Source organism: Scleropages formosus, chromosome 3 (assembly GCF_900964775.1).
Source record: "Scleropages formosus chromosome 3, fSclFor1.1, whole genome shotgun sequence".
NCBI lineage: Eukaryota > Metazoa > Chordata > Actinopteri > Osteoglossiformes > Osteoglossidae > Scleropages > Scleropages formosus.
Genome location: NC_041808.1, coordinates 10,651,327 through 10,675,913, shown reverse-complemented (window position 1 = coordinate 10,675,913; position 24,587 = coordinate 10,651,327). Strand labels below are relative to the sequence as shown.

The window sequence follows — 24,587 nt, the reverse complement described above, 5'->3', positions numbered from 1 at the left end:
TTGTAATGAGTGAGCTGGTTGTGGTCATCCAGCTTGAAGTGGTTGTTTTTTTGAGCTGCTTTTTTTCAAGCTGAAGTGGTTGTATGATCGAGGTTGTTGAGCTGGTTGCGGTTGTTGAGGTTGAAGTGTTGCACTTGAGCTGTGGTCTTTGAGGTTGGAGTGGTTGTACAGTCGAGGTTGTCGAGCTGCTTGGTTGCTGTGGCTCAAGTGTCGTACTTGAGCTGGTTGTTGAGGTTGGAGTGGTGGTTGCGGTGGTCGAAGTTGTTGTGGATCATGTTGCGGTGTTTAAGCCGCCTATTGTTCTCCTCCCCGCCAAACCCTCCCGCAAAGCGGCTCCCTTTAGGACCGCGGGGGCGCCGGCTGACGGAGCCCAGTGGCTCTCGCGGGCTGTCTGTCGGCGGCCGGAGGAGAGCGGCTCTCAGTGGGAACGCGACACGGACACGATGCGGTGTGAGTCCGCCCGTGACGCCGTGGGCTCCGCGACCGTGGAGCGTCTCGTGTAGCATGAGGGAAAAGTGTTCGCGGACGAGCATCCTTCAGGACGAGCCCCGTACACCATGAAGACACCGATGGTAACAAATTTCACTTCTTGAATTTAGAATTATATTTCATAGCTCACTTACTCAGTCACGGTTCCGTCAAATTTCTCTGTCAGAATTATCATGCAGCATTTTTTATACATTTATATTGTGGCACACTTCTATTTTCCATATTATCATTGTGTATTCGAATTTTTTTGCCTTCTTTAAAATCCATCTAGTTTATTGATATTTATTAATTTAATTCTTATTTCTACTTTCCAGAGTTAAACGTTTGGTGTTCATAATGAAACTGATCGGTTGGGGCGACTGAAAAAACAAGTAGAAATGAAACGAGTCGAACATCTCGCGTTGAAACATGATCATGTTGTAAAGGAATAAATTATGAAAATACCTCAACAAAAAAGTGCACATTGTGTGTGGGAAAGCTGCGCAATAAAGCGGGTAAAAGACGGGTGTGTAACCCTGACGAAGGTGATCCAGAAGAATAAGAAGAAGAAGAAGACGACGATGATCCAGAGTTATGAGTCAGTTGAAGTAATTCCGTTGGCTGCACGCGAAGCAACCAGTCCGTCACCTGTAATGTACTTTTCACTAAATAATTGTGCGGTTAATATTGTTGGCGCCAAATGTGACATGAGGCGATATTTTATTCTATATATAATATTGTCCTGCTGGCACAGCCGTGGCGTGTATTATAATTTATATAGAGCTCAACACAACTTCTAGTGCTTAGGAGCCGTCCACATTCGCGCTTTGCGGGAACCTGTTTTTGTTGTCTTTCTGCATTAGTTGTAATTTGGCGCTAAGTGGCCGCGTTTCACTTGGAATATTTCGCCGCAGCGCAACAGCATGTGATACATCGATTGTATAGAATCGCGCGCAGTTATTGGCGCGCTGCTCTGCCTCGTGCTCGGCTCTTCCCGCCTCAGACACGCTGACATGGTGACATGGTGGCATGGTGATGGTGGCATGGTGACATGACACGGCAGGGGAAAGTGATCGATCTCTGGCTCTTCTGTGCTCCCGCTCCAGCGTCATGGGCTGGCCGTGTTTCTCCTCATCACCATGTGCACCAGCCTGCTCTTCGTGTACATGAGCCACGGCGGCGCGCACAAAGAGCACGGGGGCGCGCCGGGCGGCCAGAGCGAGAAGAGCGAGAAGCCCACGGACACGCGCGACACGCCGCAGAAAGCCCGCACCCCGGCCCTGCAGGGCTACAACAGCATCATTGATCACAAGGTGAGCGGAGAGCGGCACAGTCACCTGTTGGAATGCATCTGTCATCTTGCATGTGTTTTTTTTTTTTTTTTCTTTTTTTACTTCATTTACCCCCCACCCCCAGTTGAAACCTGGTGTAAAACTTACTGAAGCCATCATCAGAAATAAGATGCTGCCGCCACCACCGCTCCTGAAGGGATGCGCTGAGGGTAACATGTTTTTGACCAAAGGAGTTGGAAACCTACCTGGAGCTGGGGATCACCTGTCACCTGTGCAGTTACTCCTCCCAGTGCTATTACTTGAGGCCCCTTAAAGTACAGCGCACTACTGTACAAGGGACCCGGTTCTGGAAGCTCTCGAGGAGGTACCTGGCAGGCAGACTTCACAAAAGCAATAGGCTGCTTTGACTTGTTTTCAAATGCACTTTGAATAAAGCGCTAACAATGTATACTTCGGATCGATTCACCGAAGAGCATCATGCATCTTCCGAACTATGTGATGTATTGTATTTCACGCTGCAAAATCACATCCGGCCAATAGTTGCCAACTGACAAACTGCCGGATTCTTCATTACGTGTTAAAAGTACAATTACAATACAATTTATTCTTGTATAGCACTCTATCCTGAAGTCAGACTCAAAGCATATTCACAGGGTTGCAAATGATGAACCATCATGCAGAATACATATTTGCAGAAGGTATTTTGCATTGAAGGAGTAAGAACTAAAATTACAGGGACCAAAGCAAACAAATAAATGATTAAATACCTGAGTAAATATAAGGTATAATAGTCATTAGAATATACTTTGTGACAGAGTAGGCGACGGAGTAGAGGGAAACAAACTCCAGACTGACGTGTACCTGGAGAAAATAAAACGTTTTGTACTTTTGGGTTTTGCTGAATTGAAAGAACAATAATTGCTACAAACCTAGCATGTTTAGCAAGTGTTGAAAGTGTAATTGTGACCAACACATTGCAGAGTCCAGTCCCGGGAGATTTTTTTCTTCCCTTTATCCCCTTGAACTTAAAATGCATTTGTATAAATTTGCTACGTGTTCAGTTTTTGCCATGGAAGTCACGTTGCATAAAAGCATGAGCTGAGAAACAAAACACTGTCACTAACACTGAACCCTGCAGCGACCTCAAGCTTGTTGTGCCTCTCTGGGGATTTATACCTACACATAACATGACAGCTCTTCACAGCGTGTTGCTTTTGCAAGTGGTGGTGCATCGCTATCGAAAACTGGTCTAATTCTGTCGGTCCCTTTGAGCTTGTCTGTATGGTCATAATTGGTAATACAGGTGACCGAGGCCACGGTGTGCTGGGACGTCTTGATGGCACTTTGCAGCCATTGTCCATCACACTCTCTGATTTTCAAGAGGACGGGCGGGCTTGAAAGCCCTCCTCTTAGGACTAATCTTGAGCTGGAGGGGATGTCATTCCCAGGGACAGCCATGATTTAGGAGGACTTGGGATCTTGATAGGTTGGGCCTGATGATGAAGATGCTGTCAACACAGTTGGGTGACCCCATTCTACTCGATGTAGGAGCATCCCAAGCACCATCATGAGCTCTGAGCACTTTGACGTGTAATTGAGAGAGCCTCATGAGGTCATCCTGGTGCTTGGTGTCAGCACTGCTCAGGGATCAGTCGTTGATTTGGATCGGTTTCAGCGTTGGCGCAGAAGCATCTTGCGAGTGCCAGACTGCTGGACACCCTCTTTCTCGGACAACGGGCAGCGTAGAGATCATGAAGAACAGTTGAGAATTGCGATAAAGGGAGCAGGTAGGGTAGCGGTCAGAGCCACTGCCTTTCCACTCAGAGGTCACAGGTTTAAGTCCTACCTCTTCCTGTAATACTATTGAGCAATGTATCTACCCTGATCTGCTGCAGTAAAAATTACCCTGCTGTTTAAATTTGCAAATCATTATAAGGACGTTAACGTTGTCCGTTGCTTTGGAGAAAAGCATCACCTCAATGAATAAATGTAAATGTAATTTTGCTTCCTTCTGTGGCCGCTGTACTCGATATCCCTAAGTGCTTACAGATGAAGAGCTGATGGACGGATGATGTGCAGTCGAGGCAGAGGGACAAGGTGGTAATCTACTGCATTTTTGTGCATTCACAGGGCTACAGTAACAAGCCTGCAATCGAGGCTGAGGCTCGAACCCCGGCGGTTAGAAGCAATCTGTACGCTCAGCAGCCTGGTTGCCGTAAGGCAGGTCTATATTGTGACTTATAATCGGTGGATTTTTCTTGAAACCGTCAAAGATAAACATTTCTCGTGGAGGTGTGGTAGTTGGGCTTCTAAAAGGTAATGGTGCCTTTTCTCAGGAAGTTACAGTTCATTAAGAGACAATTTCGCACAACAGAAATGCCACGCTGAAGAATTCAGGGACAGTGTGATTGTGAAATTTCTGCGGGATCTAGGTGTGTGAATACACACCTGCTTTTACGGGGCCTTGGCAGGGCCATTCAGCAGGCTGAAGGAGAAGCCATGCACCGTCGTCCATGCGGGCTGAGGAATTGGTCTCCTCCACTAAACGAACATGTTTTGTTCAGGCTTGGCATTAGGATGTTAGATATAATTTATCGTGGCATTCCATTCAGGAGGGTGATTTTTATTTATTTATTTATTTTCCCCCCCTCTTTTCTGCGAAGGCCTATTATAGGAAATCAAAACACTACAATGCTTCGAAATGCATGCTGATAAAATTTCTGTCATAAAAAAGCTGTACCATGATTAATTAAAAGTGTTACAAAGAGAAGGATCTCTCAATGAATTGCTGGCAAGTTAGGCCAAGGTTTCTATCCCCGGCAGTGGCAGCATATTAATAACAAACAATGGCGAGCAAAGCCTCTGTAATTCTTTCCATCATCAGGTTCCTGGGGAGTATTGATTTCTTTCCTTGTAACATAGAGTAGAAGAGATGCAGAAATGCAGCTAATGCTCTGTTTATGAAACTTTTTTTCATTTAGTTCATATATATACTTATTGACTTTTTTTGTTTGCTTTAATCAAAACACTAATCTTAGAAAATATCCCATCGAACCCTTTGTATCACATAATAGTGGCCAGTAGTCCAGTGAGCTGTAAACCTCACCCGCCTTAATTGGAATTTTTCAATTAATACAAATATCAGTGCTTCCTTTGAATGTGAAAGAGTAAAGGGTTTTAAAACATATTGATGTTCCAGTGTGCCACTGAAGTCCTTTCTCTGTGCCCTGTTCACACTTTATGCGTGTCACTACCATTATAATCCATTTGTTATGACTATAGGTGTAGATTTAAAGGAATAAAGCGAGGATTTGTGCCCGACTTCGAAAGTTTGATAAATCATCTCCCCTTAAGCATTTCTGAGCACCTTTAATTCTTGAGTTGCAAAGCAAAGACACAGTTGCTGCATGAGCACCATGCCCCCACTCTGGCTTCTTGCCCCCTGGCCATCCTGCCCATGGCCGCACCCACCCTACCCCACCGTGGCTCCTCGCCCTCTATACTGTTTACAACCCTTCCAAACTACCCATCCACTCCTTACACTGGCTGCCAGTGCCCTTGCTCATGTTCCCGCCCCAAACACCCATTGTGATGGTAATTCACAATCCCCGTTTCATCTTTCCCGCTGGATCGGATTCGGAGCCCGACCAAACTGTTTACTCACTCCAAAAAATCTTGTTCAATGAAGCCAGCTTTCCCATGTCCTATTGCTGCTGTAGAATCCATAGAATTGCGGTGTTTGTCGTATGGTGCCAAATAAGCAGTCTTGAGTGTCGCTACCGCTCAACACTTCTGGCATGTCAGCAAAACTCCCCGGTGCACACTGCTCCGTGGAGATTCTGACAGCTGATGCTTGCCATATGTTCCCACACTGTCATTTGACCATTTGTGACCAGTTGAAAACAAACCATTTGCTCAAAGTTATAACTGCTTGCTGTTTTTTTTTTGTTTTGACTTGTCACGAGCTGTGTGTGGCACATCTCACCGTGAGCTCATTGTATATTTTTATGTTTATTCATTTCATGATGCTTTTCTCCAGCGCAACTTAAAGCGTTAAGGCACCTACAATTAATCACCCATTTGTACAGTTGGATAATTTTACTGGGGTAATTCAGGATAAGCACGTACCTCAAGGGTACTACAGCAGTAGGTGAAATTTGAACCAACAACCTTCCAGTCCAGAGCTAACCACCACGCAATCAGCCGTCCTGCTTCAATATGGAAATGTAGATAAGCACCACCTGTAACACCCAGCATTGCATATGTGATGGTGTGTTTTTAAACAAGTGTGTAGAAAGTTTGTCATATTTCAGAAGCAGATACTGCATATGGGCCGTTTTATGAACCCACCCAGAGAGGAGTCATTGATTTCATCAATCTCAGACAACTCTTGACAAAAGTCAATTTTCCCCTTTGTTTTGCCTATGAAAAAGAGCCACTGTGGTGCACATTAATCTTTCCGGATGTTGCCAGACCAATATAACCCTTGAACCCTTGGATGCTGTGAGACAAAAATTCCTAATTAGGTATGACCCGTGTTTAAGTCCGCTGGGTTGCTCTCCACCAGGGAGGCTAATGGACACGGGAGACTAATGTGCAGCCTGTAATGTAGTCATTAACTTTGGCCATAACACTTTCACAGGTTATGATTTCAGTAACCAAAGTTGTTGTGCTTGATAAACGGCTCTTTGGCCTTATTGCATATTTTAAGTAACAAAGTCATACTTGTGCTGATGGGTCTCCAGTGTGTGAGGGAGCTCCCGGTATACAACACGGTGGCACGGTGGTCGCAGACTTGTCCGTATAACCGAACGCTCATGAGTCTAAAACCCAGAAAGGGCCACGCTGTTGTACTCTCGTACAGTGTATTCAGCTAGATTTGCGCCAGCTGTATAAATTCACAAAATTCTTACCAGTGAGGCAACACAATAAGGAAAGCTGAAGAAGCTGTTTTAAGAATCAACTTATTGATCATGAGGGATCCTTACATGCAATTGCATTTCTCTCCTCAGACTTTTCTCATGGAGCTTTTTTCCTAATGAAATCGCATTGAAGATGGGTTACTCCTCAACGCTGTGTTCTTGTGCTATTGATGGATTATTTTGATTGGAACAAAGAGATGAGATTAATCATACTTGCTTACCCTGTTTTGTGGCGCACACGGCACCCGTCATTGGAAATGGATTTGGTTTAGCCTTGTTCCTGCAATATTCTTTTGCAAATTGAATTTAGTAGACGTAATGCATTTTTCATGTGAGAATGCAAAAATGAGGGTAATTTTGACCACCCAAGCTTTAGAACAAGCAATATTTAAGTTAACGTCATTAATTATTAAAAACTTGTTTCCGTTCCTCTGCTCTGGGTTTGTATTCTTCCAATATGGACAGCACATACCATCAGCCAGATGGGGAAGTCAACATGCCTGATCTTGATTTCCCTAAAGATAACATTCAAACTACAAACTTTATGGTGGAAACCAACAAGGCGGATTAACTAGTAATCCATTTGAAGGCCACATGTAACTGTACTTGAGCTGCATCATGAATGAAACCATGTTCACTTACTGGACACATATTTACTATTGATATATGTGAGACCCCAGCCACCGGGGATTTTAATTGCATTGGTTAAGAATAAACAAAAAAGGGAAAGCAACCAAATGAAACTGTAAAATACTAAACAAGATACTTCATACTTGCTTTATAAATGTGGTGCAGGACTTTCCAATTTCCTTTCTTTGGAAAAAGCCTTGTACTTGATAAATGAATGCTATTTCCTGTGTTTCTTTCACTACCTTAAAAACCTCAGCGCTCCTCAATTACCATGATATGCGTCTTCCACGTCATAGGGAGTGTTTCATGGCTGTTGTGTTGCTACGGTTCTCGTTTTATATTAAGCCAAACTGAATCTAATTAATCTAACAGAAATTATTAAATAATAGCAGAAATCTACATTTTGAGTCGCTCAAAAAGCTTAATAGATGTTGACTGCAGTTGACTGTGGCTGTCATATCGTCTCAAACTCCCACAATGTTGCTGCCGTTTTAAATGAATCTGGTATGAAGGAACTGGATCGTATGAGACTGTTTAAGTGCAACGCACAAATAAGTGTAAAGCGCTTGAGTTGGTCCGGGATTCCGACCTGCTAGGCGTGTAGGGAACAATCCACAAATCAAGCTTTTCGATGCCTAAAACATGACTCCTGCACTTCAGATTTCCTTGACAAATAGTGACGTTTCATAAATTGTGTACGATAAGAAATTTAATTGATCACATTTGATGGAAACTCCAAGTAAAACCCGTCCTGCTGCCAGGGGAGCAGCTCCTCCAAACACTCGAATAGTGCTTAGTGAAGGGGAATGCATCAACAGCTAATGCCGGCATTTATTACTTAACAGATTCGGTCTGCGGGGGGTCACTAATTACCTATTTAGTTTGATTGGTGTGCATTTGAAAAGTCGCAGGACATTTTTAGTTATTATAGATCAAATAGAAGGATGAGGAGGAAAGGGGTTAGAAGCTCATGAATAATAGATTAAAGACTTCTCAAGAATCAATATCTGACCCTGTGTTCAAGCAAAGCTTTCTCCCCCCACCCCTGAAATACAAGAACCTCACGTAGGGCTCAGATGGTAAACTGTGATTTGCTGCCACTTATTCTAGCTGACAAACACGGCCCCGGAGGCAATGATCTGATTTCCGCAGAACCCTGAGCAGCGGGCCCCTGGCGGGCTGCGCTCGCCGCTACAGAAACCCACCCCACCGAGGCCCCGACTATTCCAGTTAAAGAGAATGTCGACCTTTACGGAGTTGTCATCCACAGTGTCATCAATCTGCACTGGCCTTTAAACCGGGTAATCACAGCAGCTCTGTTCGATGCTGTAAATCTCCCTTGCAGCAAGGGACCAGTCCACATTCTCTCTGCTCGGCGGACCCCCAATGCTTAGGCTCCAAACCCTTCTTACCGACACTGCCAGTACGATCGAGCTATCGGGCCCTTCAAAGAAAGAGCAAGAGCATGCAAATCGGATCCGACCTGAGCATGGAACGGATCTTTATCACCTCATGCTGTGGTTTTGATACTCTGGTGTGACAGCAGATGTGATAACACCATAGAATGTAGTTAAAAAGGAAATGTGATTGTGTGTATAAGTGTCCATACAGTATATACAGTGTTTTGTGTGTGTGTGCGTATAAAAATGAGATGTGAAATATGTCAACCTCATAAAGCAAGAACTGTCTACTTATTTGGGGTAGTTGGAAGTATAATTGTGTAGGAAATACTTGGACATTGTTTGGTAAAATGAAAATAAGCACAGTCATGGTAAGCAAATAATTTGGCTGGAGCAACGAGATGGATATAGTTGGATCCACAGCATGCAGTGATAGGCGCGCAAATTCTAATTACCTAGTTTAAAGAAAAAAAAAAACGTTATATGTAATGATTTTCTTTGAGAACCAAAGCAATTTTGCAGCAGCAGCGCCAGAAGGTTTTTCAGCGTTATATCATGAATAACTAACTATATCACAATTTGCTTTTGGCTCAGCAAATTAGCATGAGAAGTGCGCAGTGTGGGGAAGCCAGGTTACGGGTCAGTACCCGGGAACCTCGAACAACATCCTGCCCTCATGCGACGGCTAACGGGACACATCCCTGAACTGCAGATTCCCAAAGAAGGTCCCGCTTACGAACATAAAATGGCAAAGAGGCTCATCAATCCAGGCTGAGGCTAGTTTTCCTTTCTTTCACGAACTGATTGATGGGGACAGGAAAGGCTGGTCTAGAGGCGGAACACGTTCCAGCGGGAAGCACAGCTAAGCGCCTTTGGCCGTTAGGCAGCCTGGAGGAGATGTCTTATTCCTGTGCCCTCCCTGGGCCTGGGTTTGAACCACTTGCCATCTGTGTGAATGCTTGGCTGAGAAGGGCTGGTCCACAGACCCAGAAGTGCTGGCTTTGAAGTGCCTCTCGGGCTCAACCCTTGAAGATGAACGTACTGTGACTAAGTCGCTAATTAGTCGCTTTTTCCAGTCATACAAAATATATTATTATACATCAGGAGAATTTTGAAAATTTTATACAACTTAAGAACATTTGCCTCAAAGATCTTTCAATGAATATGACCGAAGACCTTTTATTTTTCCCCCCTCCTCCAAGAATCCTTTGAGCACGAATTTTTCTAAAGTTTTAGCACCAAGCCCCTGTGCAGTAAGAGCCAGAGCCACTTGTTCCGGTTTCCATTCCCTGGTTGTCGGCACTCTGTGCCGAACGGTCTTTGAAGTCCACTTCATGACATTTTCCAGCTTGCGCGCCGGACAGCATTGGGAGGATAACCCGCTGTAGAAGGCTTCAGAAATGGCTCAGAAACTTTTGAGAAATGGTTGCCTCTTCTGTGAGCGTGAGACTCATCGTGAAATGCTGCTCAGGAGCGGGTCCGAGGGCTCCGAGCGTAAGACCGAGTGCCCGGGGATCTGGCAAAAGCCATGGCTGCCACGGACGCCAATTAGTTGGGTTCCGGGGCGGAGGGCCCTCGTCGGCACGGATCATTCTCTGTCCTTAATTAGTAATGATCTGCCGGGCTTCAAACATGAAATGTCAGGCCCATTAAAGCACCAGAGGCACTCAGATGTACTCCTTTTCTCTCTCTGCTTGGAGCTTCGGGGACAAGGGGCAAGAACGGGCTTCTGTTCTCTGCCTTTGGCATCAGGGGAAAAAGTTCCAGTGCATTTCATCAGTCTGCCCCCTTAATCAGAATAGGGAGAGCTGGAACATGGCCTGGTAATCTGGAAAGGGAAAGTAGCAAAAGACTGTGCTTCTTTATTTTGTGTGTCCGTTTTGACAGCTGCCTCAAAGAAAGAACAAAATCTCCCGTCGTTTCAAGGGAAGGAAAACTGTACAGGCTCATCACCCGTTCATTCTGAGACACGGGTTATTGAGTCAGGGTCACGTGACCCACATTGTAATTCAGGCATCACAGGCTGTCACTCGGGGAAATTTGGAGTCCCTTTTTCACCTGGAGAGCACTTCTTAGAAACATAAAGAGGACCCAACGGAAGCCCTTGTAAGCGCCATACGGCCTCAAACCAGCCCCTACCTCCCTTCGCTTATTTTTATTTTTTGTCGATTTAAAGACAAAGCTCTCTAGTTAATATAGATTCCTTGTGTTTATTTGTGAGTTATTGCATAGCCTTGATTTGCTTTCGATGACAGAGTGCTAGGAAAGTAAAAGGGTGGGGGAAATGTTATGGCTTTAGCTGAAACACAAGTACATTGATGGGAGCATATTTACCGTGGTGGGGTCAGAGGCCAGCCATTTGTAAGTGCCTTAGAATGAGAGGAAGGTTTTAAAGTCAAGTCCTTAGAGTTTCCTATTGGAAATATGTCTCTTTTCACTTTAAGGTACAGACTTGGTTCAAAGAGAAAAAATAAACACTTGTCCCAGACAATAAGTTGCATCTACTGGTGCTGGCTGGGAAATGGCAGCGAGCCTTTGAGGAACTGGAAAGGACAAGTGTGTGCAGAGCTTTCATTTTATTTGAGTAACGTTAACGCGAATGTCATTGAAGTGGAGGCATTTTCAGCGCCGATCTTCCGCTTTCAGCTCTGGCTGCCTCCTTGGTCGCGCGTCTGATTACAGTGTTCACAAAATAGTTTGCTGCCAAGCAAACAGCACCCCGGGCTGACGCAATCGCACACTGAGCTGCAAAGCAATTACAAACACTGGGTGCATTTAATTTCTGTAAACATGCTGTCCTACCACTAATCATTTCCCATGGTGCCTTAGGGTATTTCACAGGTAGGGGCGCGGTGCCGATAGCCACCCTATATTTCCAGTCTTAAACGTAGGATTTGGCTGTTGAATAATCATTTACCGTTTCCTTTAACATGCAGTTGTGTGGCTTGTTAGAATGTAACATATACACAGGTAATTTCTGCCAGTAGAATCCCCCATCCAAAAAAAATCAACTGATTGCGTTGCCGTATAATAAGCGATTTATTTTCTGCACCATGCTCGGTGCTTGAGGAATTATTTAGTATTTCAGGATTGATTGATGAGCTTATCTTTCACGCCGAGATAAGGAATGATGAAGCCATTGTTTGTGTTTCTGGTGTAATCTTGTTGCGATAAGTCCTTATGTCAACATATCATCCCAGGAGATGGCCTACATATTGCAGGCAGGAGCATCGGCTATAGGCCAGAATTAATCAGATGAAGCTAAAGAGACGAGTGAAATTGTGTACTTAATTCCCCCCCCCCCCCCCCCCCCATTAAAAATGTACGCCTTTTGGAAATGAACCGTCGTTTCATATTCGCCGATCGTGTTCTTGTTGCAAACAAATTCAAACTGCGCATCGCGTGTTAAACCAGAGTATTTGCATGTTTGAATAATTTACATATTAACTTCCTATAAGTTGAAGCTCGGCAAGTGGTTAAATCAAGATTAAATGTGAATAAGTGGAGAAACGGAGAGCGCTAATGAAAGTGCCGCTCTTACACAGTCCAGGTAGAGCAGATCAGGGCATTTCACGAGCACCTGGGATCTCGCACCAGGCAATCAAGCACAACATTTCTCGCTGCCAGCTGCTTCCGCAGGTGTCCCTGTGACTGGAGAGGAAACGTGGGCTGCGGCACAGATAAATATTTATGCTTCCTTGCGCTCCGAGACGGAGTTGGCACACCTGGTGAACTACATGGATTACCCAGCGCTGCAGAGCTGCGGTTCACTGAAAACCGCTCGGCTGTGCAGTGTGGCAGGGCGTAGCATCCGTGGAAATCCGCACGCTGTTGGTGTCCACTGAAATTCACCAAGGCCCAGTAGTAATGTCAGTAAAGCACTCTACAGATATTATATGGATTTAGATTGCTGGTGGCACCACATCATGTTTACATTTATTTATTTATCGGGCGCTTTTCTCCAGAGCGACTTCCGTTGAACTCTATGTAGTGTTATCAGACCACACACCTTATTCACCAAGGTGACTTACACTGCTAGATACATTACTTACAACTTTGGGTCACTCATCCATACATCAGTGGAACATACTCTGTCACTCACACACTACAGGGGACCTGAAAAGCATGTCTTTGGAGTGTGGGAGGAAACCCATGCAGACACAGGAAGAACATACAAACTCCACACAGGCTGAGTGGGGATCGAACCCATGTCCTCCTCTCACACCACCCAAGTGCTGTGAGACAGCAGCACTACTCGTTGTACCACCGTGTTGCCCCATGTTTTCAGGCTTGGATCCAAAGATGAGTTGTTGCCACTGTGCCCACAAATGACTCTTAACCCACATTGTGTGGAGTAAATGTTCATTAATGTGGGCACTACGTAAAATGTCCCTGCTTTGTAGAGCATCATTTAGCTGCCATTTCGGGCCCACGTCTCCGGTTCTCGCTTCCAACTTGGCTCTTGGTTACTGAGGCTAATAGGAAACTTAAGTGAGCCATTTCCCCTCATTAAACTCTTGCGACTCCCTGTTCCGCTGGCTGGCTTTTAACAGGCCTCAACGTACCCGCCACCACCCCCGCTTCTCGTTGTGGTGGTGCTCTAGAGGCACCTGGAATACCTTTTGCACACGTGGAACGTTTCGCAATCGTTGTTTTTAATTTAATTCGTTGTTGCTTTTACCTGACGCTGCCTACAGTACAGCGCTCGCGATACATACCCCCTACCCCTACAGCGGAGCTACCAAGATCTCAAATAATGTATTATTTGAAGTGTTTTGTCTCATTTGAACCCTTGTGTTGCAGTCCTGAACAAATAGCTTTTTGGGTATCACTTGCATTGTAATTGTAACTCCGTCTGAGTGCTGGGGGACAGACAGAGAAATAAATTATAGTGCAGAAGCAAAGTACTTCAACACACAGCTGTATTAAAGCACTTTTCATGCCCTTTTTAAGGCCCCGAAATCACACGGTAGTTGCAGAATGTACTGGTGTTCTCGAAACACACCCGGGCGCAGCCATTCGGAAGCAGTGAGATGGAAAGCCATTTGGCTCAGCGCAGGGCCTACGCCGGTGTGCACGGCTCCAGACGCAGCACACGCTTTTTGGCGCACTGTTTTGCTCTGTTTATATTTACAGGGTGAAAAAATAAAGGAGACAGAACCCCTTACCCGAGCCCATCGGGAGTGTTTTCCCGTTCCTCACGATTCAATACACTCTAATTAGTCCTGGGAAGCAGAGCGCGTTGCTCAGCCTGGCTGGCAGCTGGCAAGCGGGACCCGCGCGACACGGAGCCTCTTCAGTGGCGAACTGCGCTCTTGGTGGGCAGCTGGTTTCCAGAATCCCCCGGGGAGCGTGTTCTTGGGGGGGGGCTCCTCTATGCTGTCACACAGAGCCTGAACCTGGCTCATTCTATGCCTGGATATTCCCTTCCTCTCCACGCATCCGTCGCCTGAGTCACAGGCCGTCTTAATGGAACGGCGTTTCCTTCAAAGACAACTCAAGTGGGAGTCTTCAGAGAAGGAGAGGAGAGACTGATGTCAGGAGGAATACAGAGGAAGCTTCAGGTCGACGTCATTCATTTACTCAGATACGTGCGAGCGAGAAATGGCAACAAGCGCAGTCGGAGAGAATGTCGTTTCGGCGCTATTCCAGGGCCAGCCTCCGCAGGAGATCGAAGGTCCAGTTGCTGCACATCCATTGTTCGTTATCGACCATCAGAAATGGTAATAGGCAGTCACTAAAATGCACTCTTAATGGAGGGCTGGTTGTTAGTTGCCTCTGAATCATCCAGAGTAACTGGAGTTTGTATGAGAGTCTGCCCCTGGGGGTAATCCTAATGAAGTCTGGTCCTGTAGGCGGTGGAGCGCTCCAGACAGAATTGACTTCATTTCAGCAAATTGTTCTGTTCTGTTTATATCGAGATTCCAAATCGAATAAAGGAAATTGAACCACTGTCAAAAGTGTCCCCCCTTCTCCATAACTCAATAGATGCTAATTAGTGTGGTGCTGCGGGTCTGGATCCCGATGCGGTGGCCATTAGGGGATGCTGAATCGGTGGACGTTTCGCTGTGTGACAGTGTGCCTCCAATCTGTATTGTGTAACCCTGACCGGAGTTGGGGGGGCATTTCCGTCACGTCATCTAAGCACGCGTGTGCGCCGATCCCAGAGGGTCGCTTCCCGGCAGGGCGGGCAAATGTTTCCTTTGTGGCTGAAAGCTTTCCGGTGAGTTGTGTTCCTGGGTGACGGTAGAGCCACTGGACACAGCAGTCCCTCCATCTGCCGTGAGGCGGACAGCTGTCATCCTCAGCACAGAGCGGCGTGGGAAACAAAGAAGCCCAGGAGTGGAGGACGACATTCGTCATCCGCTACGCACATTTATGGTGATTAATGAAAACCCCTTTGGCTGCATGTGGATTTTTTTTTTCCCTGCCCATGTGGCCCATTTATTTTTTTTTTTTATTTTCCTAATTGTAGGATTACTAAAAATAAGAGTCCCCCCAGCCTCTGTCCTCAACTAACAGCTATGACACAAACATCAATTACCATATTATTTTACATAATCCATTGAAGAGTCTTTGTCTCTTCCTCCTTATTTGTTTTGCTTGCCTTGTCTGTGTTCTTAGAGAGGGAACTTATCAAGGACAATCCTGGCAAATTCTGTCCCATCTCGCTGTAGCCTTGTCCTACATTTTCCTTGCCTTTTAACACGCCTCTCTGTCCGGCTCTTGCCTCCACCCCTCTCTCAGTCTCTGATTGCTTTTCCGCTCCCCAAGCCGTCGCTCTCCTTGAGAGGTGGGGGTTATCGCTGCTTCCCATCCCCGCCCCCCCTTCTATAAGGCAGTGACGGATGCCGATCCCTCTCCTGGGTGGGCGTTACGGGAATGCGAAGTAGCGCTTCCTTTGTGAACCTCCAGGGTGTACTGAGGGATGCTTTTGTATTCGGGGAAAGAGGATCAGTGGAATGGCACGGGCCGCATCTATGCCACCTCTCACACTGGAAGGAGCGTGTGTGCCGGGTGTGTCGGGGGGCACCTGGATTCTTCTAACTGAGCAGAGCTGGTTGTGTATGGACAGCTGCCAGCTTTTGCCTTGGGGGCTCGTGTTAAGAACTATAGCGTGGGTGACCGGTGACCTTTCTTAAACACTACGCACCTTGCCAACAATGCACCACGCCTGGGAAATGCCACATGTCTTTTCATCCCTGTCATGTTACATGCCCTTTGACAGCTTCATTTTCAAAACAGCACTTTGAAACGCCGACAGCTTCATAAGAGCAGGTTTTAAAAACCCAGCTTCACAATGTGTATATATAGCTGGGACCCATGGAGCATATGGGAACCGGTTAAGCTTTGCTTCTAGTGGGCAGTGCTTGGTTTAGTTGTTTCTCTCAAGAGAAGAGGGTTTATAATAAGGTGGGCATTCACAGTGCATCTGTAGTGCTGTAGTTACTGAATTCGCAGCCTTCCTGCAGGCCTTACAAATGGCCTATAAGAGGCAGCGGATCCTTTGGGGTGTAAATCACTGCTGCACTCATGACACGATGCATTCCCAGAGCAGGCCGGGTGGACACCCCAGGAGTGACTGGTTCCGCAGGGCTGCCCTGCTGACCACAGGCCCTCTGTTTGTAAGGCTGCCCGGCCTTTCCCCCACTGCTTGCAACACTAGGCCACATGACTCACCCCGAACCCCCTTTTAACTCCCTCCGAAGGCAGAGATCAGAGCTGCTTCCTCTGGTCTTCTTCCTACTTAATGAGACCGACAGGTTTGCTTTTTCTTCCATTCGACACAACTGAAAAGAGGATTTGTCTGGGCTAAAAACCATTATCATTTACATTTTCCGCAGCGGGGGGGGCATACGTCAGTCGGCTCTCTGGCCCAGTCCAATTACTCCAAACCCGGAGCCGGTAATTGCTCGGCGGGAGTTTTGTGAGACCATCGGAAACATTCATTTCCAGCGGACCGAACGGGGAGATCCTTTGAGGAGTTTCTCTATTGTTTCAGGGAGTGGCTGGTGGCTGGAAGTTGCCTAGTTAATGGCCGTTATAGTGCAGCACCTCCCTGCACCCGAAGGCTGAAGTCATCTCATTCATTAGCCCGTAAGCGATGCGTGATCATTCAAAAGGGGCCCCAGCCCTCAATCCGCTTGTCTCCAGTCAGTGCCTTTACCATGTAAATGTAATTAGATTTTTTCCTCAACACTGCTTTTACAGCAGTGGTTAATATATATATATATATATATATATTTTTTCACCTCCGCAGTTTCCACATCATCACTACCAGGAAGGTACACATTGACCAGTATTTATCGATTCGCAGACACACTCTTGCATTCACCAAAAACTGCAAGAGCAAACCGTAAAAAAAGGAGAGATAATCATACTGAGCAATTTTCTGATGAAGCACAGATGCATAAGGTTTTTTTTTTTTTTTAAGTCCTTCTGTTTTCCTGCTCGATAACAATGATCACGGTTCTAGAAAGAATGGAGTTCACCGGACCATCGCCTTTCATTTCAGTCCATAACGTCCTATCTGGGCATGCTTTTTCTTCCTCCAGCTTCCTCACCTGAACCCTAAATTTTCTTGAACTAAAACACTTCCATGCTTCAAAACTATTCGTATTTAAAGATTTATTTTCAGAGCAAATGGTTGTACCATTGCTGTTAACCTTACGGTACATGTGAACCATTATGCATTTTCTGACTGCTGTACTAAGGTGTATGGGTATTTGGGTATATTTTATTCATATATTTTTCATTGTTCTCCCCCTACAATTGCTAGTTGGAGTTCAGACTGCAATGGAAATTGAATTGAACTATTATTATCAACTGTCTAATAACCAGTAATAGTAGGCAAGCTATTATATTTTATGCCAAGTAATTGGTGCAAGAATGTGGGGGAAAAAAAATCCATAGAAGGCAAAGCCATTGTTTTTTTCACAAGTGGCTGCTGTGAGCTTCAGGAAAAATCCCGGGGACCAGTGGTTATGTCTCTGACATTGTTTTTTTTGTCACTGTCTCTACTGTGATGTCTCCATTGTATTTTGTCTTTTTATTTTTAATCAAAAGAGGCAGCAGTCAGTTCCACCACCACACCACGGAGAGTCTAGAACGCTGGATTAGCTCTCTCGTGTGAACATAGTTTGGGGATTCCTGAACCTGCCTGTTCGGCTCTTGGCACCAGACAGTCTTTTTGTGAGTTCTTTCAACCAACTTTGCCCGGCCTTATGGAATGTGGAGTCGGTGATCAGTTTGACTGTGATGGATGGCAAAGATGTTCAGGAACAGCAGGGTTGCCCACCCAGTGGTGAAGGGAAAGCCCTGGTGGACAAGAACCACATCCACCTCCCTAGGGGCACAAAAGTGGCCTCTTTGGGTTGATGTAGCAAAATAGGATTTGGAACAGCAGGTTGCATGGTGGTGGGAAATATAGACCGATTCAAGTTTCAAGAGGGGCTCTACTCCTGTAACACTTGAGCAAGAAGCACTCTGCTGTTATACCCTCGAGAAAGGAACTTAATCTGAATTGTAAAATATCAGTGCAATATTCATCTTATAAATGGGAAATGCTTTGGGAAAAAAAGTGTGAGCTCAAAACATACGTAACTTTCCAATTATCTCACCCAATGTTGTAGGAGACCCAAATGCTACTTACGCTCCTGCTGTGATCAATATGCAGGACGGGAATGGCGTGACAGTCATACATCTGGTCATGTAACCTAAAGTTCTTGGGCCCATTATTGCATTAAACTCTGCACATGACTACTACTATACCAGAGCACAGAAGAAAGGTGGGACCTTGCTCAGTACTGAGCAGGAGGGCATCCTCAGTGCTTGCTGCCCTCGTCCATTTTTTAAGGCAGCTATTTGGTGTCCGTTTGCTATATCTGTTCATGAGGAAAGTACCCTCTACTTTTGTTGGAACTTCATTTGCATCACTTTGTATCCCCAAAGGGTTTTGCTGGGATTTGTTGCCTTGTGTGTATAATTTCTTCCTGTGCAAAATGCCTTTTGTGCGGCCGAGTGCGCCCAAAGAGGGCTTTGTCCTCAGCGAGCTGCCAAATTGCATGCAGACACACACCCGCCTTGCTCCCCTCCGTCGCCGTTCAGCGACAACTTCACAAGTGCTATAAATTAGCTTATTTGATGCAGGATTTGGGGCCGCTGACTCTGGAAATGTGTGGGGAAAACACCGATTCCCCCCTCTTTTGACTTCCACGGCACTCCAGCTTTGGCTCACAAGGATGAAGACGAGCACTGCAGATTATCCATGGAACAACATGGGGCACAGATTTAGGGCTACCAGAAAAACCGCTTACATCTGAACAAACCCGTATAGAGGTAGATAGGAGGATGATCGGCCTCCGTGTCCAATGAGAAGAGTGGCTCTCTGGTTTACTCCAAGTAAGCGGTGCTCAGTGTTATGATGGTGCCTTGAGAGCCTGTGCAGCCGCTCATGATATTTGCAGCTCTAGGAGGGACGGAGGACTAGGCTCCTTACGAAATCCACCATGGTGAAGCCTGTTGAAAGGAGGCCAAAGAAATGAGATTCCTGACCCTGTTCGCTTCAAGGTTTACAACACTGGCTGATCATGTGCCGGGATGCAGCTTCCCCTTCCTGTTGTCCAGCTTGCTAATAGAGGTGAGGCTGGGGAGGTTAGCCCCCATCAAGCGGTATGTCAGAGGAGTGTGTCTTCTGTAGGCTTCGGAGTGGGGCGCTTCCAGGGTAGCAAGGGGTTAAAAATGTTTGTTTGCTGGGGGAGAAGCAGGGGACACAGATACTGCATTTGCAACTCAGACTAAAATAGTCCAACACCTCTACCTTGAGTCTGACTGCACAGGAAGGGTCTTTGCAACCCAGAACATGTAAATGGGCCTCTGTAAGTAGACCTGGAATTATTCATGAGGATCTTCCTTCCACGCACTACGGTCTCAGCGCTAGGCAGTACAGGTCGCCGCTCGGGACTTATAAACCAGTCGCACAGGAAGCTCCCATACTTGCAAAAAAAAAAAAAAAAAAAACACTTTCTGTACCACCTGGTGTCTTTGAGGGGTTTCGAGCCTCGTTAAACCCCAACCCTGGGCCATATCGGGCCCCGTGAAATTGTGGCCGTTAGCTTGACGAAGCCTCAGCTTTTGTTGTGCAGAAATGGTATGAGCAGGCATCACCAGGCCCGCCATACACATCCAGGCCCTCAAGCCTGCGAAGGAACTTTTTCCATTTCATTTTAACGAGATCAAAGTTCCTCTCACACGAGCTTGTAATTTGAAACATGTATTTTTTTTTTATTTTTTTTTTATTAACAACACAAGGAACATTGCAAAAATCAGGTTCGTGCTTTCAATGTGCTACGGGAGATGTGCCTCGCGCAGCCTTGAATGCAGAAACCCAGGGGCTTTCTTTAAAAGTGGACGTTGTAACTCGGATGTGGGAACAAAAGCTTCGCTAAAAGGGAGGAAGGAAAGTCAATTTTTTTAATGTTGTGGGGTCTTGGTAACAGGAACTTTCTGTCAATCCAGGAAGCGGTCATGCAAGGCACTTAAAGCCCAGAAAACACCGACAGTGTAGTTTCTATGTGTTTTCTTCTTTTGGTACCTTTTCCATTGTCTCCTCTCTTCATGACACTGTGTACGTGGCTTCCGTTTAGACTCTCGGGTGACATTTCGATGTAGGGAGATATTAGACCTGCATAGAGAGTCCATTTACCACTTTGTTCCCACTGCTGGGTGGTCGAGTCTTAAATTCCAAGTGAATGGTACGAGATTTGGTATATGGGTAATCCTTCTTTAATCTCTGTCACGAGTGTAAAACCCTCTGATGGCATTGCTCTGTGTGTGTGTGTGTGTGTGTGTGTCTCACAGATGGGGTCATTACGTGTAATCCTCTATTTCCTCCTAGGGATAACTTAGTCCAAATGAGTTGAATTTGCAGGATGCGAACTGGTTCATTATGATGATGATGATGATGATGGCGATGAGGGTGCTGGATGGAACCAGTGCGTGAAAAATCCCCGAAAAACCGATCCGCGCTCCGCGGGCTTTAATGAGCCCGGAATCCGAAACGCCGTGCAACTTTTCGCTTTTGAGCCCCGAGTGCAGCTTACGCTGAGATTATGCCACTGAACACTGTGTGCTTTCGGAGCACTAGGCTAAGTAACGGACTTAATTAATTGTCTGAAAGATCCTTTCACATAAGGAAGTTCAATAGTCAGAGGTTTTATGAGCTGCGGCGATTAACTGTTTAAAAGGGTGTGCCTGAGAGATGGGTTTATCCCAGGGAAGTGGCCTCTTGCTTGACTCCATGCTGAAATTAACTCCTCTTTCTTTGCCCACCCCTGACCCAACTACCCTCCCCACAGGCACTGAAGATGCACTGCAAAAACTGCGCCCTGGTGACCAGCTCGGGCCACCTGATCGGCAGCAAACGGGGCAAGGAGATTGACCGCACGGAGTGCGTGATCCGCATGAACGATGCCCCCACGCGCAGCTTTGGACAAGACGTGGGCCAGCGCACCAGTCTGCGCGTCGTGGCCCACTCCAGCATGCAGAGGGTGCTGCACCGACGCCACGAGCTGCTCAACGCTAGCCAGGACACGGTGTTCATCTTCTGGGGCCCGAGCAGCTATATGCGGCGTGACGGCAAGGGCCTGGTCTACAACAACCTGCGCCTCATGAACCAGGTGCTGCCCAAGCTGAAGGTCTTCATCATTTCCCGGCAGAAGATGCTGCAATTTGACGAGCTCTTCAAGAGGGAGACAGGGAAGGACCGGTGAGTGCACCAATTTTTATTTCTTTTTGTGTGGTTTTTTTTTTTTTTTTTGTGCGGTCTAACTGTACAAATTTTAATTTAATTTTTATATGCCTTTTAGATATTATTTTCTTTTCAAGTTCTGATGTAACTGCAGCTAATGTCATTATACTGCGTTCCCATAACCATGACTGCATAAAGCATGACACATTAAACATGATATTAAAGAGATTAAATGGGCTGGAAATTTTGCTGAGTACCTTTTTTTTTGCAGTAGATATTTTGGCCATCCGGCATTTTCGGATCAACAAGAAACAGATAAACCTAAAGCAAACAATCGCATTTTGTGTCTCTTGCGAAATGAGTGCTGCAATTTAGATTAAAAAGATGGAGGATGCATACTGGGATTTAAGAGGATATAAGGCACAGGGAATCAGCTCGCCGTAATGCCGGAGAACGGCCTTTGTGTTGACATAGAGGGTTTGCAAATCTGCGTCTCACTTGCAGAGGAGCAGAGGAGTTCGTATTTCTCTACGCTCACTTCCAAATCCACATCCCTCGAACCCAGGAACATCAGTGTTGGCAAGGTTTTGCCACCACCGCAGATGCCACTGGTGCCACAAGGAACGCATCAGGGCCTGGAGTTAAGCTGCCCGTGAGGTGTCTGATGGTAAAACATGTGTCGTGCATCACTGTGCATCCCCTTCACTTCCAACAAGCTGCACGTTTTCCGTGAAGCGCGGCGCCAATTACAGCCCGCGCTGAAATGACAGCAGATCCACCAGTTCGTGCACCTCGGCCCGGCGCCGAGACAAAGGCGAGATGACGCACCGACCCACTTAAAGCCGCAGGGGAGGGGAGGGGAGTGGGGATGGTGGGGGGCCCCGGGGCATTAATCTGTGCTCTTTTATCAGCTTGTGTAATATCTGCCTTACGAGGGGAGTGAAATTATAATCCTGTGAAAGAACGCCTAAATCACTACTCATCCTGCTGGAAATGAACTGTGGATTCAGACATGCTAGGAGTTAATTAAAACACCGTAATTAGCTGGAAGCGGACAGTCTCGCGGGCTTTGCTTTTTTGTTCGGCCTCAAAAATAGAAGGCAGACGGTGTTTTTTCGCCTTGCTGAACCAATCTCATTAAGGTTGGCACACAAAATGTCGACCTATCTGCAAATGATTTAAGACCGACTCCTCTGGGTATTTTCTCTTTGGTAATAAGACTATTCCTGTTATTCATTGACAAGCCCCCCCTACAAAGCTGAAGTTCACAAAAGAACACTTTAAGTGTAACAAAGTGGGCCAGTTCCTCTTGACGGAACATTTCAATCGATTACATTATACTCTCAGTGTTAGGTTTGGGGTGTTTTTTTAAATATATTTAAAAAAAAAAAAAAAAAAAAAAGTTCTTGTACTTCAGTCTCTAAGTTTTGGAGCAAGCGGCACTGAAGCATACATAAAAAAGACTGCTTTTTCAAAAGGGCTGTAATTTCAGTTTTCCAGAATTATTAATGATTTCCCAGAAGTTCAAGGTGCCTGATTCATATTATGATTAGGTAGAAGTTGTGCTGTGGTGTTTCATTCCTCCTTGTGTTCTCACTGTATGTACACACTCCTTTCTGGCTATTGCACAGTAATTGTATGTGTATAAATGTATAAATGAGCGCAGGACATGTCAATTTACCTGGTGCGCTGTATTGAGACCCGCATTAATTCTTCTATATGTTTCATGCTTTAGAGTAAATTCAAAGAGCAGGATCGAGAGAAGAATGAATTGACTGCGCCTATTTTGATAATTAATAGCCACGGGGGGGCAGCTGGTAGGGTAGCGGATGGAGCTGCTGCCTTCACATCTGAAGAACATAAGTTTGAATCCTGCCTACTATTGTAGTGTCCTTGAACAAGGTACTTACCCTAAATCGCAACAGTGAAATTACCCAGCTGTATAAATGGGTAAATACCTGTAGACAGCTTACCATTGTAATTTACTTTGGACAAAAGGGTCATCTAAATGAATAAAGACAATACATCTGCCAGTTTTCTGCTGCTGGTCAGTAGATACCTGTGAGACCTCCAGCTTATGACCTACACCGTTAGTACTGATGACATGACCTAAAGGTATCTGAATATGCACTATACGAAAAGTCACGTTCACACAGAGGGCGTCCTTCAGAGGGACACGTTTCCCAGCGTTCCCTTCGTGAACAGTAAAACGATTAGGCAAACAGTACACAAAACGGTTAAGGGCTGCCCAGGAAACGCAGGAATCCTCGTTACTTCCTGAGGGTCTCGGTCAACAGCACGGCGTTCTTTGAGAGGTAATGTCGTCTTCCCCCAAAAAATGTAAATGGCTGCAAAGTTGTCCTCCTTTACTCACAGCTTTGAACCCTTGAGTAGGTCAATCCAAGAAGGATTATAACTTCTGTCAGAATGAAGTGCAGTTAAACCAGAGTAAACCGACCCAAGGCTGACCGTGCAGCTTGGGAAACGGCAACATGACATTGCTAATCAAAAGATCAATGGGCGTCAGCTTCGCTTGCAGAAAGTAATCGCAGCTTTTACCGTGGATCCACTCCCTGGACGCAATGGGGACACATGGTACGCGGTAAATGATCCTTGATGCACTGCATTATGCTTTACAGGTTACTCCGTGACAGCTGTTTATCTGGCTGCCTGACACAGGGTTTTAACTGTTTGCCAGCGACTGGCCCGTCTCCCAAAACCGCCCTGTGCTTTGCTCACAGCCAGGTCCCCAGTGACTGACATTTCAGCCTGTCCAATATATCGAGCCCATGATCCTCAAACAGAAAGACAAGGACACCGAAGGTGTTGAGCAAAATCAAATACATTATTTTTATGTTTATACAGTTATAGAAATAATTTATAGTCATTAGCGTTCACTCAATTAAATGTTAGAGTCATAAAATGAGTCCCCCGAAAAATTTTCCAAGAGGCACCGATCGGTTTTAATGGCCAAAAGCTACGTACTACTGATTTCTGTAAGTCTGCTAACAGGTAAAATGTTTTATTGATTAGACTTTGCTGACTTTTAATACTCCAGAATGAGAACAACAGTTTGCCCCTTTTTTTAATACAAGAAGCACATTAAGTAATGCAAAGAGAAGACAAG

General features: G+C 45.8%; 1 protein-coding gene across 1 annotated transcript in view; it reads left to right on the top strand.

Annotated features, from left to right (window-relative positions):
* Positions 1 to 359: 359 nt before the first annotated feature.
* The window catches only part of st6galnac5a (ST6 (alpha-N-acetyl-neuraminyl-2,3-beta-galactosyl-1,3)-N-acetylgalactosaminide alpha-2,6-sialyltransferase 5a), a 30,435-nt gene continuing 6,207 nt past the window's right edge, over positions 360 to 24,587 (top strand). The window contains exons 1-3 of the mRNA XM_018734714.2: positions 360 to 572; positions 1,575 to 1,781; positions 21,069 to 21,478. Of these exons, the coding sequence (XP_018590230.1) occupies positions 558 to 572; positions 1,575 to 1,781; positions 21,069 to 21,478 (632 nt within the window). The 5' untranslated portion in view covers positions 360 to 557. The remainder of the gene's footprint in view (positions 573 to 1,574; positions 1,782 to 21,068; positions 21,479 to 24,587) is intronic.